The sequence below is a fragment of the Pelodiscus sinensis genome, chromosome 20 (assembly GCF_049634645.1).
Source record: "Pelodiscus sinensis isolate JC-2024 chromosome 20, ASM4963464v1, whole genome shotgun sequence".
NCBI classification, from domain to species: Eukaryota; Metazoa; Chordata; order Testudines; family Trionychidae; genus Pelodiscus; species Pelodiscus sinensis.
In genome coordinates, this window is record NC_134730.1 from 26,681,194 (window position 1) to 26,699,683 (window position 18,490).

General features: G+C 67.0%; 1 protein-coding gene across 4 annotated transcripts in view; it reads right to left on the bottom strand.

The window, feature by feature from the left end:
• Positions 1 to 384: 384 nt before the first annotated feature.
• The window catches only part of SDK2 (sidekick cell adhesion molecule 2), a 177,653-nt gene continuing 159,547 nt past the window's right edge, over positions 385 to 18,490 (bottom strand). For 2 of the 4 annotated variants that reach the window (XM_075904030.1, XM_075904029.1), the window contains 9 exons: positions 16,438 to 16,624; positions 13,947 to 14,084; positions 12,023 to 12,184; positions 11,647 to 11,772; positions 10,936 to 11,100; positions 10,035 to 10,175; positions 7,321 to 7,459; positions 6,452 to 6,578; positions 385 to 2,516 (listed from right to left, as the gene is read on the bottom strand). In XM_075904030.1, the coding sequence (XP_075760145.1) occupies positions 2,163 to 2,516; positions 6,452 to 6,578; positions 7,321 to 7,459; positions 10,035 to 10,175; positions 10,936 to 11,100; positions 11,647 to 11,772; positions 12,023 to 12,184; positions 13,947 to 14,084; positions 16,438 to 16,624 (1,539 nt within the window). In that variant the 3' untranslated portion in view covers positions 385 to 2,162. The remainder of the gene's footprint in view (positions 2,517 to 6,451; positions 6,579 to 7,320; positions 7,460 to 10,034; positions 10,176 to 10,935; positions 11,101 to 11,646; positions 11,773 to 12,022; positions 12,185 to 13,946; positions 14,085 to 16,437; positions 16,625 to 18,490) is intronic. The other 2 variants (XM_075904031.1, XM_075904032.1) reach the window with 2 other exon arrangements.

Consider the following 18,490-nt stretch of genomic DNA (forward strand, 5'->3'; position numbering starts at 1 on the left):
CTCAGGCTTTTCTTTCTCGTAGCAATAAACCTTTAGATGTTAGATGCTAAAGGATTGGCCCAACGTGATTTGTGGGTAAGATCCAGAGGGTAAATTGACTTGGGATCTGTGGCTGGTTTCTTGGAACCGGACAGAACTTGTTCGGGGTAGGTGGGATTGGGTGCTAGGACCCCCCACCTGTGTATGAGGCCCGGGGCCATCTGGGGCACGGATATTGCTGGGGTGTCAGAAGGGTTTTGCTCATGAGGCTTCAGGCAGGCAGCTGAAGCACTCGGTGGCACTGGTTTGTGGCCTGCTTGGAAAGGTCACCAGTCTGGGGGCTATAAGGAGCCCCTAGTTTGAGCAATTCGCCCTGAGCGGACGCCCTCAGCTGTGCCCAGACCCGGCCCGGTCCGTCACACTGGGCTAGATGGACTTTGGTGTTAGCCAGTGTGGTCGTTCTTATGTTCGTTCAGCAGGTTACAGGGTTCTTCCTGAGCAGCGCTCTCTACTTTTGGGGGAGAGAAATAAAAAAACAAAACCAAAACAACCCCACAACCCATTCCAGTGCTCTTGATTCTTTATTCAAGGGACCCAGCACCCCCGGCTCAGCCCTCTGTCAACCCGACAGTGCAGAGAATGTGCAAGGATGGGTGAGGGCAGATGGGGCACAATGGATGCAGCTATGTCACCCACGGTCACAGCTCCGGACCCCCACGCCCCTCCGCAGGGCAAGGACACAGAGAGCGCCAGCTCCACCCTCCAGCTGGTATTTTGCGCCCAGGAGGAAGGGAAGATGGCGAAGACGTTCGGGATCCAGCTGACGGGTAGGCACTGTGTGTGTTTTGCAATGCTGAAAATCACCACCGCCAAAGATCCCCTCCCCTCGCATCCTCCCCCCCAACCTGTGCCCTCAAGTACAACACCACAAAAAGGCTGCGGCTGCCAATCCGCCCCGCCGGCACCACCCTGACCCCGCCCCTGGGTTCTGCTGGAGTTCAAGGGGCAGCATCCGGCCCACGCCAGGAGAGGACCACGTTGTAGTCGGAACGTGCATCTCGCCCCTCTCCCCGGAACCACCCGGGGCATTTTCCTTTCCTTCCCGTCTCCGGAGCGGGGTCCAGGGCGGAAGAAATGAACTGCTGCTGCGAACGGAAAGTAGGTGCCACCCTGCCCGGGTCACCCGCCCTGCAGTGCAGTTTGGCCGCAGAGGTCCCCGCGCCAACGGGCAGCGCTGCTCTCCTGGGATGAGGAGGCTGGGCAGAGGATGTCTCCTTCAGAAGACGGATCATGACGCCAGTGTCCTCCCCACCCAAAATCCGCTCTCTACCCCCCCGTCCTGCAGCAGAGCAGCCAAAGAAACAGCCGCGTACGGGCTCCGTGGTCACACGTTTCCACGTGAGTGGAAAGGAGACGAGAGTGGCAGAGGCAGGACCGGCCAGCAGAGTGGGTAGCCTCGCAGCCCATGGGGGAGTCAGGGCCCGTGGGCGTCATTCCCACCCAACACGGAGCAGGAGCGGCGCTGCTCCCATCCCACGGCCGGCTCGGCAGCGCTGGGACGAGGACCGTTGGCGGGGGTTCATTGGTTGAAGTCTTGTGCGATCACGCTGGCCCACGGCCCTTGCACGCCCTGCTCCTTCGCACGCGAGCTGGCCGGCCCCTCAGGGATCGCACAAGGAAAGCTTTGGCCAAAAAGGAATGGGGCTGTCCTGTCAGCAGAGGCCCTTGTGGAAACCTGCCTGCGAAGAGCCAGCGTCTGGTGGAGACACCAGCGTCCGGTGGAGACACCAGCATCCTGTGGAGACACCAGTGTCCGGTGGAGACACCAGCGTCCTGTGGAGACACCAGCCTCGGCCGGGTGCCTGGCTGCAGTCCTTCACTCTGCGACCTGCCTCGCTGTGTCCCAGCCTCCCAGAGAAGAGAAGGCCCCTCCAGACAGACTCGCGGCCCCACAAGCCTTTGCAAAGGTCCTTCAAAGGGGTTCCTCTTCCAAAGGGCTCTCCGCGCCTCTGGAAGCGGCAAATGATAAGAAACAGAACGGGGACCGCTTGTCTCCTGCTGGCCAGCGCCGGGCGCGCTCTGCCGGGCGTCTGCTTCGCCTCGGGAAAAGTCACTCCAGGCGTAAACGTGGGCGGGGGGTCGTTTTGTCCTTTTCTCACTTTTCTTTCTCTCTTTTGAAACCATCAAACGAAAGAGGAAAATCCGGCAATGGGGGCTCGGGAGCCCGGCGCCAGGCTGCTGGGGGGGCGGTACAAGGTGTTCTGCTGGCTGGGGGGGTTGATGGGAGTCTGGGGGGTGGGAGTCCTACTGACTTTGGGCCGGAAGAGGCTGCCTTGCTGGGTGCTGGTGCTGTTGGACAGGGGGCAGTGGTCGGGGTCGCCCGAGTCGCTCTCCGTGTAGCTGTAGGCCTGGGCCCGCGAGAGGCCCTTCTGCTGGCGCCGCCAGGAGTTGTAGTAGGTGGGGTCGCTGATGTAGTGGTTGACGAAGGAATGGGCCTTCTGGTGGTTCTGGTCCACTTCGTACTCGCTGTCGCTCCCCTGCGGAGACAGAGCGCTGGGTTGCCTCAGGCCCGGCCCCGCCCGCCCGCCCGCAGGGACACGGAGCTGCCACTTGCTGAGGGGGGTCCTGCCGGGCGGGGCCAGCATCAGGCACCGGGGCGGCCTTGGGAGAGGCAGCTCGGGAACCGTGAGCCTACGTGACGTCAGAGACCTGCCCCCGACTCCTTCACCCACCTGCCCCAGGCTGGGCGGGGAGGGGGGGGGCAGCAGCTCCCATGGGAGCTCAGGGAACTGGGCAGGGTGGGGGGGCAGCAGCAGCCCCCATGGGAGCACCGGCGTGAGGCCAGGGCGATCCCAGGGGAGAGACTGAAGGGAGGGAGGGTCAGAATCAGGCCCTGTGGGAGCTGGTGATAGGGAGAGAACAACCAGACCCAGCACCCAGCCCAGCCCAGCCCAGCGATCAGACCCAGCACCCGCCCCGGCCGGCACCTCTCCCCCAGCACCCACCCCACCCCAGCATCCCCCCCCAGCACCCGCCCCGGCCGGCACCTCTCCCCCAGCACCCACCCCACCCCAGCATCCCCCCCCCCAGCACCCGCCCCGGCCGGCACCTCTCCCCCAGCACCCACCCCACCCCAGCATCCCCCCCCAGCACCTGCCCCGGCCGGCACCTCTCCCCCAGCACGCACCCCACCCCAGCATCACCCCCCAGCACCCGCCCTGGCCCGGCACCTCTCCCCCAGCACCCACCCCACCCCAGCATCCCCCCCCAGCACCCGCCCTGGCCCAGCACCTCTCCCCCAGCACCCACCCCACCATCCCCCCCCCCAGCACCTGCCCCGGCCCAGCACCTCTCCCCCAGCACCCACCCCACCCCAGCATCCCCCCCCAGCACCCGCCCCGGCCGGCACCTCTCCCCCAGCACGCACCCCACCCCAGCATCCCCCCCCAGCACCCGCCCTGGCCCAGCACCTCTCCCCCAGCACCCACCCCACCATCCCCCCCCCCCCAGCACCTGCCCCGGCCCAGCACCTCTCCCCCAGCACCCACCCCACCCCAGCATCCCCCCTGAGCACCCGCCCTGGCCCGGCACCTCTCCCCCAGCACCCACCCCATGTCAGCATCCCCTCCCAGCGCCCGCCCTGGCTCGGCACCTCTCCCCCAGCGCCTAGGCCCAGGGCTCTCCTCCCTGGGAACAGCTGAACTATTTGGTCAGCGGGCACAGGGAGGAGGGCCGGGAGGAGCAGAGAGCTCAGGCAGAGGCTGGCTTGGCTCAGGTCCCTCCTTTCAACTCATCCCCTGCTTTCCATAATTGAATTCAGCTTCCTCCTTCAGGGGAGGCACAATGGGCCCTTTCATCGAGGAGCCGGGCCAGGCCAGGAAAGCGATCAAGCGACAGCTTTCAGCTCCCTCGGCTCTTAACAGCTCCTCAAAGGCACTCCAGGGCGATCGGGCGAAGGGGGATTCGCTAGGCCGGGCCCAGAACTGCGGGGCGAGGGGGGGCTGCGAAGCCGCGGAGAGCTGGCAGCCCCCAGCCGCCGGTTCCCCTCCGCGGCTCCGAACCCCACGTGTGCCCCAGGCTCAGGTGATGGGAAGGGCCTTGTGCCAGGACGGAAGGCGCCTGAGAATTCCCAGCTGGGCTGCAAATGCCCCGTGTAACCAGCCCCGCCCGCCTGGGCCCCATCTCTCCTGCAGGAAGAACAACCCAGCCTTTGGCTTTCCCCTCGGCGTGGGGCTACACAGCACCCCCCTGCGGCCTGCTTTTCGGGGGCCCCCCCTCTCGTGGTGCCCTTGGGGAGCTTGGTGCTCAGGCAGCCTGCAGCCCGCCTCTCCCCCCGCTCTGGCTCCCCCTCCCCTTCCCAGCGCTCTGCATGGCCCCCCAGCCACAGCCCCCCAAGGGGGGGTAGGAAAGAGCCGGTTGTCCTGTCCTCAGAGCCAGCGTCCCACCCCCGTTGCTGCGGCCGCGGAAAGGAGTCTTGAGCGTGAGCGAAAGGACAAAGGGGCCTTGAGCCAGATCCCTGCTACTCCGGAGTATCCCCCGACTCAGCGTGGACCATCCCCTGCTCCGGGGCTCCGGCGGGTCCTGAGCCTTGCTCAGCAGGGATGCCGTAGCCTCGCCCCGGTGAGGGGAACCCGGCGCAGAGTGAGAGCGTTGCCGGAGTGGGGTGTGTAGGCCCAGGCCCCCTGAGGTGCCGCATGGCTGGACAGCCCCCCCGGCGTCACACCCAGGGGCCGGGCGGCTGCACGCAGCTCTGAGAGCCGAGCGGCAGGGTCTGGGGCCGCCTCACCGTCACTCTCAGTCGGCCTGATGGAGCGGGGGCTCCGTGGGGCCGGCTGAATCTCAGCCCCCAGGGCCACGGCAGGACAGGGGCTGGTTTAGGCCGGCCTCGTGAATGGCCAATGCCAGCAGCATCCGTGCCTGGAAACGCACGGCCGGAGTCCTGGGGCCCTTCACCTGCAGGGCTCCTTGGCAGCTAAGGAAGGGGGGAGAAGAACCCGCTGTCATGCTAGCTACCCCCCAGCAGGGGTGGGGGGCGTGTCAGACGGGGACGCAGGCCTCCCTGGGGTCCCGGAGCCGATGGTCCCTTGGCAGGGAGCTGGGGTGGCCCAGTGCAGCACACACCAGCGTGGAGAGAGCCGGCGGTGCGGCCCTGTGGTACCTTCCCCGGGTGTATCCGGCATCCGGCAGTGCCCGCAGGTCGGTCCCAGCCCAACCTGATCCCGGCCTCCTGGACCCAGGCTCAAACCCCCACTAAGCGAGCCCACCCCCAGCAAGGGGAACGCCAGAGACCCGCTGGCCACGCGGGCAGCCTGTCTGAGCAGCGAAGCAGGGGCTTGTGGGTGCATCTGCCACCTGCCCAGGTGCTGTGCCCGGGAGGGCAGAACAAACAGCCCCGCGGGCACATGCCAGGGCCCAGGGGTTTTGTGTTGGTCCGGCCCAGCTGAGATGCTGAACCACAGCCCAGGTGCTTGGAGGTGGGGGGGGGGTTGGTACCGGGTGCTGCCTGAGGCCGTGGTGCTGCCCAGCATGCACGGGGGCAGCCTGCAAACAGCGTTCACCCCACGGCGGGATCCTTTAGGGGTGTCTGCCCCACGGCGGGATCCTTTAGGAGAATACGCCCCATGGTGGGATCCTTTAGGAGAATACGCCCCACGGCGGGATCCTTTAGGAGAATACGCCCCACGGCGGGATCCTTTAGGGGCGTCCGCCCCACGGCGGGATCCTTTAGGGGTGTACGCCCCATGGTGGGATCCTTTAGGAGAATACGCCCCATGGTGGGATCCTTTAGGAGAATACGCCCCACGGTGGGATCCTTTAGGAGTGTACGCCCCATGGCGGGATCCTTTAGGGGCATACGCCCCACGGCGGGATCCTTTAGGAGAATACGCCCCATGGCGGGATCCTTTAGGGGCATACGCCCCACGGCAGGATCCTTTAGGAGAATACGCCCCATGGCGGGATCCTTTAGGGGCATACGCCCCACGGCGGGATCCTTTAGGAGAATACGCCCCATGGTGGGATCCTTTAGGAGAATACGCCCCACGGCGGGATCCTTTAGGAGAATACGCCCCACGGCGGGATCCTTTAGGACTGTACGCCCCACGGCTGGAGCGCCAGGCTGCAAAGGGGCTTCTGCCAGGAATGAATCGGGGGTGTATCGTTCCTCCCTCTCCCAGCGTGCGCTGGGGGACGCTCCTCTCTCTGTCGTGCCCCTGAACCCCTTTACAGGGTGGGGGAGGGACTGAGGACGAGGGATGCTGCTGACAGAGGGGACGGGCATTGCGGGGGGAGGATGGGGGCAGCCAACCTGGGGAGCCCCAGGCAGCAGGTGCGAGGGGCAATGGCCGTATGGGGTGGCCTGTCTGACTCCGACCCCCACCCCTCGGCCTGCAGACGCCCCTCACCCTCCGGCCAGGCTCAGCACGTGCTCTTGGTCCTGCCCTGCTGAGCTGAGAGCCCCGGCCGGCCTCACCTGGGAGTCGGAGATCTCGGAGGGCTTCTCCGTCAGGCTGCTGCTGTCGGCCGGGATGAGGTCGTTGTACTTGGTGACGTCCTCGTCGGAGTAATGCAGGCTCCCGGGGCTGGGCCGCGGCGGGGACCTCGGCAGGGACACGGACGCTCTACGTGTCGTTCGGAAAGGGGGCGCCCTGGCGCGGGAGCCCCAGCCGCCCCTGAACCCACTGCTCCCCCGTGTGCTAGCAGGGCTGTTCAGAGCCTCGGGAGCTGGCACCCCACCCTCCCCACTGCGGGCCTGGCTGGGGCTGAGCCATCAACCGGTGGGGCCGAGGCCCCGGGTCCCTCTGCTTTCCCCTGGCGGCTCTCTGCTCAGCGGGGCTGGGTGCTCGGGAGCGGGAGCGGACAGAGCTGGGGCTGCAGCGCACACGCCGCTGGGGCAGGACAGGGCCAAGCTCCTACAGTGACATCCCTGCCGGTGCCCCGGCTGGCCTAGGGCTCCCCCAGCTCTGCCAACGCCCCTCAACCCCAAGCCAGCGGCAAGACTGGGGTGCTGGCTGCCTGCGGGATGCTGACGGGCTTGGCTTTGCATTCCAGCACCCAGATTCTCCGGCAGCCACGCGCGGGGGGCTGAGCAGCACAGCCCCACTGGCACCGATGGCCCCAGAGCCACATCCGACCCTTTGCTGCCACCGGCTCCACCGCCCAGCCCAGAACCCCCTGTGGGCGCGGCTGGCGTTGACGAGCATCCGAAGGTGCTGGCTGCCAGGAACCCGCCGGTGGGGCCCAGCGGCTCACACCCAGGGTGGGCGCGGGAGCTGGCCCCAGACCTCGGGTGGGACACACGGAGCCCAGAGCTCGGCCCCCGCCCCGCCCCCCGCCCGGTACCTGGTGTAGATGCCGTTCTTCCGGCAGAAGGAGTTCTTGACGGAGAGGCGCCGGTTGTTGAGCTCCAAGGCGGGGAAGCTGCCCTCGTCGAGGCTCACCATCTCGCCGTGGCTCAGCGCGTTCGACTTGGAGTTGTTCCCTGCCGGGGCGGGAGGGGAGACCTCAGCCAGCCCCGGGGGAACCTGCCCTTCACATCCGGCTACGGGGCCAGCTTGGACGCTGGGGCCCACCCGCTCGCACTTTTGCTGGGGAGCAGCCTGCTGCCCCCGCAGGCCTGGCGATGAGCAACGGGAAACCTCCCCCTCCCCCGGAAGTTGATGGAGAAAGGGGGAGCAGGTAGGGGAACTGTAGCCAGGGGTTCCCCAGGCCAATAACTTCTAGGTGCATGGGCATAAGACAGCTTTGGCTCCGCCTGTGGGCACCATGCCCGGCACGCTCCGTCTGTGGGCACCTGTGACGTAGCGGGGGGCTGTCTGCTCTGTAACGCGGGGTCCCCCCGCGCCGTGGGGTGCGATTCCCACTGACTCACCCACATGTGGATTGGCCCAGACACCAAGGCCCAACCTGGGCAGGTAACAAGGCTCTTTCCAGGGGGAGAGACAAAGGAAGGGAGGCGGAGACGGCCACTTGCACAAGAGGGCTTTTGCCCAAGCGGGAGTGTCAACGTAGTTGCACAAGAACACTGACAATCTCACGAGATCGTCAGGGCTCTTGCGCAAATTCAAGCGGCCAGTGTAGACAGCTGGCAAGGTTTTGCACAAAATCTTGCCAATCTAGACGAAGCCGAAGAGAAGAGACTAAGCTGAGTACTGGGGGTTCAGGGGCCGGTGGACCCCTATCCCAAGGGGTCTGAGGCTGCCTGGCCCTGACTCCTGTAGCCACATCACGTCTGTGCTGGGCTGTATCCTGGAGGAGCAATAAACCCCTCTCTGTTCTACTGGCGGGCAGAGTCTCATCTTGCTGCTGCAGGGGTGCAGGACCAGGGGGCTCCCCGACGCACCGTCACGGGCCCATACACAGCACGCTCCACGCCCGGCACGTGGGCACCACGCCCAGCCTTCACCTGCCGTGTCTCATCACTTGCTCTGGTGACAACCACAGCTTTGAACGGGGCTGAGAGGGCTCCGAGGGCAGAGTCCCCCCCCGTCCCCTCCCGCCAGCCAGCCTTCGGTGCCAGGGCTGAGGCGCCTCCGTGGGGCTCAACACTGGGGTGCTGCTCTTCACAGGTGCCCGGGGGCATGGGACACGCAGAGCTGCCCGGGCTGGCCCAGCCCTCCGCGCAGCTGGAGGAGTGAGGCGCGGACCACAAGGCCGGTGCATCGGTCTCACCGCGGTGTCGGACCAGACATGTTTGTCCCGCTGCGAGCGCGGCACGGTCCCGCCCGGCACGACACCCTCAAGCAGACCAGGGGCTAATGGCGCGCTGTGCCCAGCGAGGGGGGAGCAGGCCCTGAGCATCAGGAGATCTGCACCCCGGCTCTGCCAGCGGCTCCCGGGGGCACGGCACCATGCTGCTCGTGTCTGGCTTTTCCCCTCCCCGATGCCTCCTGATGTCCCCCATCGGCTCGTCAATGTCCGTCGAGCGCTTGGAGAGCCCTGCAGAGCCAGTGCTGGGTTGGGCACAGGGTTCCAGAGCCAACAGCTGCACAAGCTGCCCGGCGCTAGTCCCCTTGGGGCTCACCTGCCCCCTGCCTCCCAGCCAAAGCGGCCCCCGGCCCCCGGCCCCGGCAGGGCGAACGGTGCGGTGGCACCTGACACCCCCGAGCGAGCAATGACCCAGCAGCAGGATGGTGGAGAATCGGCCCTTTGGCTTCTAACTCCAGTCCCCACGAGCCCCCGGCACCAGCCCTAGTGACTCTCCTGCGACTCGCCAGCACTAGAAGCCAGGAACCCGGGCTCCCACCTCTCCCTGCTCTGCTACACCAGCGTATGGACTGAGCAGGGCGGCTGCCCCCCCGTGTGAGAAAACAGAGCCACGTGTGCTAATCCCGGCCAGTCCTGCTGCTGGCAGCTCGCCAGGAGAGCAGCCGTTTTCGATCAGTGGCTCCCAGGGACCTCCGCACGGCCAGTGACGCGCTCTCCCAACCCGCCGCCTGCCGGCGCGGCGCAGGGCCGGGTGAGATGGGCCGGCTGCTGGGTGGAGCCTTTGGGGACACTCCAAGCCCTGGGCAGCCGGATCGGGCAGCATGCTGCCCCCAGGGACGCAGGAGCATGGTGCGCACCCCGGCGCTGGCTCCCCTGGGCGTGGCGGCACTGACCAAGCCACCTCCCATCCTGGCACTGGTGTGAGGGGCGCAGAGAGGGGCCTGCCCACCAGCTACATGGATCCAGGCAGGCAGGTCCAGGCAGCATGTCTTCAGCCAGGCCCCATGGGCACCGCGGGAAGGCTCAGCTGGGTCAGGCAAGCCCCAGCCCTGCCCCTGGAGCCAAGCCCCGCCCACCCCAGCCTGATCCTTCCTGGCCATGCGGAGGCGCCGTTGGCAAGCTGCAGACAGGGCCAGGCTGCCCGCCGCCCTCCACGGCCCTCCCCTCCTGCAGGCAGGCTCTGGCGCCCCGCGCGGCCCCCGTCTCTTCAACAGGATTGTAGCTTGGAGCCTGTCCCCCTTGTTCCTGGCACCGGGCGGCCTGCCGGGGGCCCGGGCGCTCCTCCCACACCGCAGCCTCCGTGGGTGGGGCAGGCAAGGGAGCACCCCCCGGGGGGGGGTGACACTCACCTGAGTCTGACTTCTTGGCATACTTCTTGCTCTGCCCGCGGATGATGAGGACGAAGACCAGCAAGAGGATGAAGATGAGCCCGACCAAGGCGATGACCACCAGGAACCACCACTCCTCGTAGAAGGGGTTGGCTTTCTGGGCTGGAAGGCAGCGTGGCCAGCAGAGTCAGTGCCTGCCTGCCCATCCGGCTCAGCCCCAGCGTGTCCTGGGCGCTGGCGGGCCCCGGGGCCTTGGGTGTGCCCTGGGGCAGGACCCGGCCCATCCCAGGGACCGTTCCTCTGGTCCCAGGAGACCCCCAATAGAGGCGCAAACAATGGAGCCGCTTCGACTGGGGGGGCCGACAGCTCGGGGCACCGGCAGAGCTGGGGGGAGCCCTGGGCTGGGCTGGCAGGGGCAGGAGTGAGTGTGGGGCAGGAAGGGGAATCACAATATGAGGCAGCTGAGTGCCCTGGCTGGATCTGCCCCGTTTTGGTGGCTGGCTCTCCAGGCAGCCGGGCCGAGCCGCCGAGCGTTTTCTTGTTTCCAAGGAAGCTGCTGCCAGTGCAGATGGAGAGATTCCCCCTCCCCTCCTATCACCCCCTTAGTGCCCTTTAACACTACCTCCGATGAGCGCCCCCCCCAGCCCACGGCCCCTGCCGCCAGCATCCACTGCCCCCCCCCCGCTGCTGGCTCCCCCACTGCCAGATCTCTCTACCCCTCTCCAGCCAGGGGACGCGGGGGGGGGGGGGAGGGGAGGAGGGGGACAGGACTGGCCTGCAGGGAGGGGGCACACTGGAAGGGGGCAAGGTGAGGGAGGAGATCCCTGCCTCCCCATGGCCGAATTCCCCTTCCTGGCACAGCGGCCCCATAGACAGGCCAGGAGAGCAGCCAGGGCACGACCCCCCACCCCGGCCCCAGCACCTGAGACAGAAGGGGAGGGCGCGCTGGGCGTCCCGTAGCCGTAGTCGTTGACCGCGATGACCCGGAAGTCGTAGCTGACGCCTTGCTTGAGGATGTCCATGCTGAAGGTGTAGGACGTCACCTCCCGGGGGATGTCCTTGATCAGGATGTCCCATAGCCCCTCGTCTGGGGGAGAGAGGCCCCGTGCGGTGAGGGGAGGAGCCCAGTGGTGAGGGGAGGAGCCCCGTGAGGTGAGGAGCCCAGCGGTGAGGGGAGGAGCCCAGTGGTGAGGGGAGGAGCCCCATGCGGTGAGGGGAGGAGCCCCGTGCGGTGAGGGGAGGAGCCTCGTGCAGTGAGGGGAGGAGCCCAGCGGTGAGGGGAGGAGCCTCGTGCAGTGAGGGGAGGAGCCCAGTGGTGAGGGGAGGAGCCTCATGCAGTGAGGGGAGGAGCCCAGCGGTGAGGGGAGGAGCCCAGCAGTGAGGGGAGGAGCCCGGACTTGGGGAGGCGCTGTCTGGCGAGGAAGATGCTTGGGGGGGCTCGTTGGGCCTGGTCCCACGCTGGGCTCTGGAGACGGCCCAGAGGCCCTGCCAGGCCAGCGACCCATGTCCCGCCCGGCCGTGACTAAGCGCAGGGGCAGAGCCGGGCCCTGTGTTCCAGCCAGGCCGGCGGTGGCCGGAGAGCAGAGCGAGCCCCCCAGGGAGTGGGACGGGGGCTGAGGGGCAGCGTACGCACCTGAGGGCCGGGCCTCGATGACGTAGCGGGTGATGGGCCCCTTGCCGGGATCCCCGCTCGCCCAGTGGATAGTGATGGCTGAGCCGTACCGGGAGATGAAGGGCTCGCCCGGCGGCCCGGGGGCACCTGGCAAACCAGAGCCAAAGACGCCGTCACGGGGAGAAAAACCGCAGCTTTTGTCTGATGTCGCTTTGGGGAGGGGGGAGAGCCCGGCCCTCTGCCCGCTTCTCTCCCCAGCCCCCCATGGCTCCACCCTCCACGTCCAACCCCGACTGGGGCCCTTTGGGGGACTCCTTCCTGCCCCAGAGAGCCCTGCCGGTGGGAATCCTGGGGGCCCCGTCCTGAGGCCGCGTGAGTCTGCGTGGCAGCACCCTACCGTCTCCCGGCCCCGTGGTGATGTTGGCCTCCACCTCGGGCCCGTAGGCGAAGGTTTTGGCCCGGATCCGGAACCGGTACGTCACGCCCTCCACCAGGTCCTTCACCTTCAGCCACAAGGGGCTGGTCCCCTTCACGTCCACCGTCACGATCTTACTCACGCCTGCGGGCAAGGGCACGGATGTGGCAGGCAGCCACCCTGGCGCTCACCCTCCCTGTGGCCAACCCTCCCCGGCCGGCGAGAAATCCAGGCCCGCATCACCTCGCCTGGCCTCCGTGGAGGAGCAGTTTCCGGACTAGCGTCTCTGCAGACCGGATCCCGGCTCGACTGCGCGACAGTGTGACCCACATGCCTGAGGGGGGTGGTTCGCTGGCCCCTGGAGAGGCACCGGGACCACTTACAGAGGGAGGGGATGAGTGTGCCGCAGCCTCGGCTGAGAACCGGCTGGCTCTTGACTCCAGCACTGAGGTCCCCGGTTTGGTTCCGCCTGTGGGCATCACACTAGCTAGGCTGGCTCTGTTAACACACAGCGGCTGCGTCTAGACGGGCAAGTTTTTCCGCAAAAAAAAGCCGTTTTTTTGGAAAAACTTGCCAGCTGTCTACACTGGCCGCTTGAATTTGCGCAAGAGCACTGACGATCTCATGGAAGATTGTCAGTGCTCTTCCGCAAATACGATGCTGCTCCCGTTCGGGAAAAAGCCCTCTTGTGCAAATATATATGCGCAAGAGGGCCAGTGTAGACAGGGAAGAATTGTTTTGCACAAAAAAGCCCCGCTGGCGAAAATGGCGATTGGGGCTTTCTTGCGCAAAACCGCGTCTAGATTGGCACGGACGCTTTTCCGCAATAAGTGCTTTTGCGCAAAAGCGTCCGTGCCAATCTACACGCTCTTTTCCGCAAATACTTTTAACAGAAAAACTTTTCCATTAAAAGCATTTGCGGAAAATCATGCCAGTCTAGACGTAGCCAGCTAGTCCCGCATCCTGCCTCCGGTCCCCCATTGGGGCTGCCTGGCGCTAGCTGGCCCGGCACCAGCCTTCCTGACCCTGTGGGACTGGCACGTGCCCAGCGAGTCGGAGTCGCAGGATCAAAGGGCATCCTGCCTGGCGTGGCTTTAAAGGAGACGGGCCCCCGGGGTCGCTGCGGCCCCTCTCCAGAGCCCTGGTTGCACGGCACGTCCTCCGACCTGCACTCCCCCGAGCCCAGGTGGCAGCAGGGAACACTGAGCAGTTGTTGTTGGCTGGTGCTGGGAAGAGGAGGGGGGCCAAGGTCTCCCCCGTGTCACTGCCGTGGGGCAGCAAATGTGGTGGGAGCTGGGGGGGTTAGCGGGGGGAGCCTGGAAGTGGTGCTGCCCTTGCTAAAGAAGTAACGAAGGCCCACGAGAGCTGGCAGCGCCGGGATGTTTTTAACCTCTCAACACCCCCCCGAATTCTCCTCTCGGCCCCGTTGGATCGGGGTTTCTTTTCCGAGTCCCTGGACCGTTTCAGCCCCAAAAGGACAGTGGCCGAAATGTCCATTTTGTCCAAGGCACGGCCCTGTTTTTGCCATGACACTGGGACGGGCGCGCCCAGCTCCTGCGGCGACACTTCGGGCGTGCCCAGGCCCGTGCAGCCTTGCGCACCCGTGGGACACGCCGAGGCTTCCCTGGCCTCCTCCTGCAGCCACCTCTGGGGAGCCACACGGGAAGGGTTTTCAAGAGAACAGGTGGGAGCTGGGCCAGGACGCAGGGCTGGTGGCCACACCCAGGGGGCCACGTGGCTCCCAGCCCCCCCCCCCGACTGCTCTCCTCCCCCTCCCCCTCCCCGTCCCCTAGACACAGGACCCTTCGGCCTCCGTCACCGGCTTTGCTTCCCAGCCCCCCGGGGAGCCGTGGCCCTCAATTCCTGGTCACAGCTCTCCCCCCTGCTCCCACCCCCACCCCCTTACCGTCCACGGGCGTGCAGGGCTCATAGACCAGCCGGTACCCTTCCAGGACGCCATTGGGCAGCAGGGGCGGCTCCCAGGAGACGTTCACCGAGGTGGTGGTCAGCTCGCTGAAGCGGATGGTGCTGGGGGCGCCGGGGGCTGCGTGGAGAAAGCAGAGGGGCTTGGCAGACTCCCCCACACCCCTGTGCGCGAGGGGCGATCCTGCCGGCCCCGCGCTCCTCTCCCGGCAGCTCGCTGGCCCGAGGAGCGTCCGTGTGCCGGGGGAAAGGGACGGATTCTGGCCGGCAGCAGGAACGGGGGGGGGGGGGGTGTGACCTGCCCAAACCTCCCCCCGCCAGCGCCCCTGCGCAGGCCCCAGAGGGGAGCGGAACAGGGCCTGCCCCACGGGTGGCCGAGCCTGGCGCGAAGGCCACCTGACCGCAGGGTGAGCCCCCCTGGCTCCGGGATCCCAGCGCAAAAGGAGCAGCAGAGTGAGGACGAGACCTGGCCACGCAGGGGAGCGACTGTGCAGGCCTTGGGGCACGGAGAGCTGCAGGCTGGGGGGGCGGGAGGCAGACAGGCAGCCCCCCCGGGCGAGTTTGTTCAAAAGACCCTGGACGCATTTGGGTTCTTAGGAGAGACGCCGGCCTGGGGCCGGGGCCGGGAGGGGGTCGTGGGAGGTACCTTTGGACCAAGCGAGTTCTTCACAGGCCTGCCAGAGGGGGGACACTGAGGCAGGGCGCCATGGAGCGACCCCGGCCGTGAGGGGGGCGGCTCGAGTGAGCCAAGAACGCCAAACGCATCCCCAAGTCCCCAGTAACGCCCCCGCGGCGGGGCTGGACCCTGCAGGGCCCCCTCTTCCCCCCACAACGCCAGAGAGCGAGAGACACGAGCCGGGCGGGCTCCTCTCTGTGCCCGGTGTGCCTGGGCCATGTCCCCTCCTGCCGCCAGCGCCGGCCGGTCGCCCTGGCGACAAGCGCCCAGCCAAGACACCTCGCACGGCTGGGTTGTTTTGGGGAAAGGCCACTTCCTGCCCCGCCCGGCACCGCTGGGGCGGGCGAGAGGGGAAGGTGTGAGAAACAGGCTGGAAAGTCTCCCGCGGGCTGCAGAGGGGCCAGAGGGCCATGTCCCCGCGTCCCAGGGGGGCAGGGACTGTCAAGGGGAAGGAGGCCGAGGGCAGGCCAGCCCTGCGGTGCACAATGCTCACCGGGCCGAGGCCCCAAAGATTGCTTGGCGCGGGGGGCCTGGCCCAGCAGGGAGCCCCGGAGCTACCTGGGCAGGTCCAGCACAAAGAACGGGGGCGATTCTTTCCAGCCTCCTCGGTGCTGGGCTGAGAACAGCCCCGAGGGTGTGTCGGGAGGCTGCTCCGACACCGCCGCTGCCCCGTCCCCGCGGGAGAGGGGCTGGAACCTCGCCCAGCGCCTCCGTGGGCGTCAGAGCTGTTGGGGCGACCCAGGACAAGCCCAGCTCTCCCGGTGGGCTCCCCGCTGGCTCTACACCTGGAGCGCTCGGTTGCAGTTCCCCTCCCCTCCCCGCCTGGCTTCCCAGCCCCACGCCAACAGTGGGACAAGCCTGCCAGGTCTCAGCTTAGAGCCTCCTCTGCAAACAGCACAAAGCTGCGCCCCCAGGAGCACCGCTCGGCTCAGGTCAGGACTAGCAGGCAGAGCGAGGGGCCGGCAGTGCGCAGGGCTGGCGTGATGGGGTGAGCCAACCCCACCACTAACCCCAACAAGGGGACAGGGCCACGGTGGGAGCACGCGCGGACACGGCCCGGGCGGCGGCGAGGCAGACGCCGCCAGACGCTGACGGGGAAGGGGCGGGCCGGCAAGGCGCGGAGCTACGGCGGGCGGAAGCGGCAGTGGCACTCCGGGAGCACCCGGAACCGGCCGCGGGGGAGGATGTCGCCGGGAGGGGGAGGTCACCTGTGGAGGGGGAGGTGAAGGGGAATAAAAAGCGGGACAGGGGAGGCACAGGGGAAGGCAGGTGAACGTGGAGGAGGTGCGGGGTCGAGGGGGATGGAGGGGCAGTGAGGGCTGCTCCGGGAAGGGGGAGCCCGGTGGCAGGGTTGAGGGTTGGCCCAGGGTACGGTTGTGGTGCCCGAGACTGGGCGCGTTCAGGGGTACGCTCCCGCCTGCTGCCAGTGGGAGCTCGGTTCCCAGTGTCAGGGCCCTGGGCCGGGGTCTGTGAGAGAGGGTGGGCCCGGACCCCCCTCCCTCGTTTGGTTGATGGGCGACTCTTAAGAAGGCAAAGGCCCGCTCCTTGGGGGCCTTACAGTTGACCCAGGGGCGTGGCGCATCACGACTCAATCGGGGCACGCTAGACACTGTCGATGAACGGGGTGTGAGACCAGAAGAAAGCGGACGTGCGACAGCCGGGATAACGCAGGGCGAGGAATGCAGGTCGGGAGCGAGCAGCCAAACCCGCAGTGGAACAAGGACTCTGGGGGAGCCCGCCTGGTTTGCAGCCTCACGGGTGGGTGGGCCGGCGCCCCCTCGCCTGGCCAGAAGCGCACCTGCCTGCTGCGTCCTGCCCCGGACGGGGGCGCTGCGGGGCCCGTCCCCGGCGGCGTTGAAGGCCGAGATGCTGATGAGGTAGGAGGTGTATCCAGTGAGGTTCTTCAGCTTGGCCCCGTTCTCGGGGAGGAAGAGCGTCTTCACCCGCTCCGTGCCGTTCCGGCGCTGGGCCTCCCAGAAATAGATCTGGGGGGAAGAAGGGGACGGGGGTAAGGCCAGGCCCAGTGCAGGCAGGCGGCCAACATGGCTCTAGCCCCACTGATCCCGGGGGTGCCCCTTACAGCCTGCTCCCGGCACCCCATACAGACTCCAAGAGCGCCACCTTGCGGGACCCTGGCAGAGCAACTAGGGACGGTGGCTGAGACGTGGGGCCTGACCCCCAAGGACGACCCCGGCCCCATCGCTCCGCGGGAGACGGTCAGATGCGCCAGGAAGAGGAACGCTCCCGACGGCCATGCGGACCCTGTGGCTGCGTAGCCAGGCTGGTGCCCTCTCCAAAGAGACCCCCCGCTGGGCAGAGGGCCGGGGGAGGGGAGTTGCGACCCCCCCATGGGAGGGGAGATATCAACAGTGGGTTAAAAGCAGCTTTTCTGGGCTTAACGTAATGCCTCCTGATCAGTTTCAGCCAGGGCCGCTTGCAAAGCGAAGTGGAGCAAGCGCGTCCACACGGGGCACCGGTTTCATGAAGCCCCCTGTCCCGCCCCGCCAAGGGGAAGCCCTGCAGCGGCTGCGTTTGTGCCGTCCCGCGTTCTGGAGCCAGCAACGCGGGCTGGGTCACCCCTGGTGATACCCGAACATCCGGGGAGAGGCTGCCCAGCCCCCGCAACCTTCCCCAGCTCTGCTTCCCTGCGAGCTGCATGGCTGCGGCCCGGAGTGGCCCTGGCCAGCTCGCCCCAGGGCCTGGGCACGGACCCGTTGTGCCCCCGTCACTGACCCAGCGTCCCGCAGCCGGCGGCTCCCTGGGGCCCCCCGCCCCGAACTGCAGCGAGCGTCAGCTCCGGGGCACCGCGATGCACGGGGGCGGGTGGCCAAGCTGCAAGCTGCCCCGGGGTGTGGGGCAGGGAAGTCTGGCCCGGGGGAAATGCCAGGGGCCCCCAAATCTGGCAGGGCCCTGCTGGGGGGTGCACCCCGGCCCCCCAGAGGGTGGCGAGGAAAGGGCCGGTGTGGGATTGGAAGGGCAACAGCGCCACCTGCTGAGCACACTGGGAACAGCCACAGCTGTGACTGATTCTGGGGGCGGGGCGGGGGGGGGGGTAGCCCGGCTCCTCTGCATTTCAGGGGGGCTCCTGCCCCTGGGAAAGCCCCAGCCTGGTCCCCTTCCCGGCTGCGAGACGGGTGCCAGGCAGGCCAGCTGCACCACCCCAAATTGCCAAGAGGGGGATGTTGTGTCCAGACACCGGCTGTGTGCCTGCGTGTGTATCTACTGGGGCTTCTGGAGACAGGTGCTGCCCTGTAGCTCCGGCCCCCCACGCCCGGGAGGGAAGAGCAGGGGCGCAGGGTGGCAACAGACTGAGCAAGGAGGGGTGGTGGTGACATGAGCCCTCCTGGCTCGGACGGACTCGAATCAAACTGGCTCCCGGTGCCTCATATTCCTGGAGCACCCATGCATCCCCCCAGCACGGACCCGTTAAACTCCACCCCTGCTTTGGCACGCACCCGGGACTGTTCCTGGCCCCGTTGGCATTAGAGGGAAACTGAGGCAGAGCGGGGTTGTTGAGCTGGTATTAGAAGGAAACTGAGGCAGAGCGGGGTTGATGAGCTGGTATTAGAGGGGAACTGAGGCAGGGCGGGGTTGATGAGCTGGTATTAGAAGGAAACTGAGGCAGACAGGGTTGATGAGCTGGTATTAGAGGGGAACTGAGGCAGAGCGGGGTTGATGAGCTGGTATTAGAAGGAAACTGAGGCAGACAGGGTTGATGAGCTGTCAGAGGGAAACTGAGGCAGACAGGGTTGATGAGCTGGCATTAGAGGGGAACTGAGGCAGAGCGGGGTTGATGAGCTGGTATTAGAAGGAAACTGAGGCAGACAGGGTTGATGAGCTGGCATTAGAGG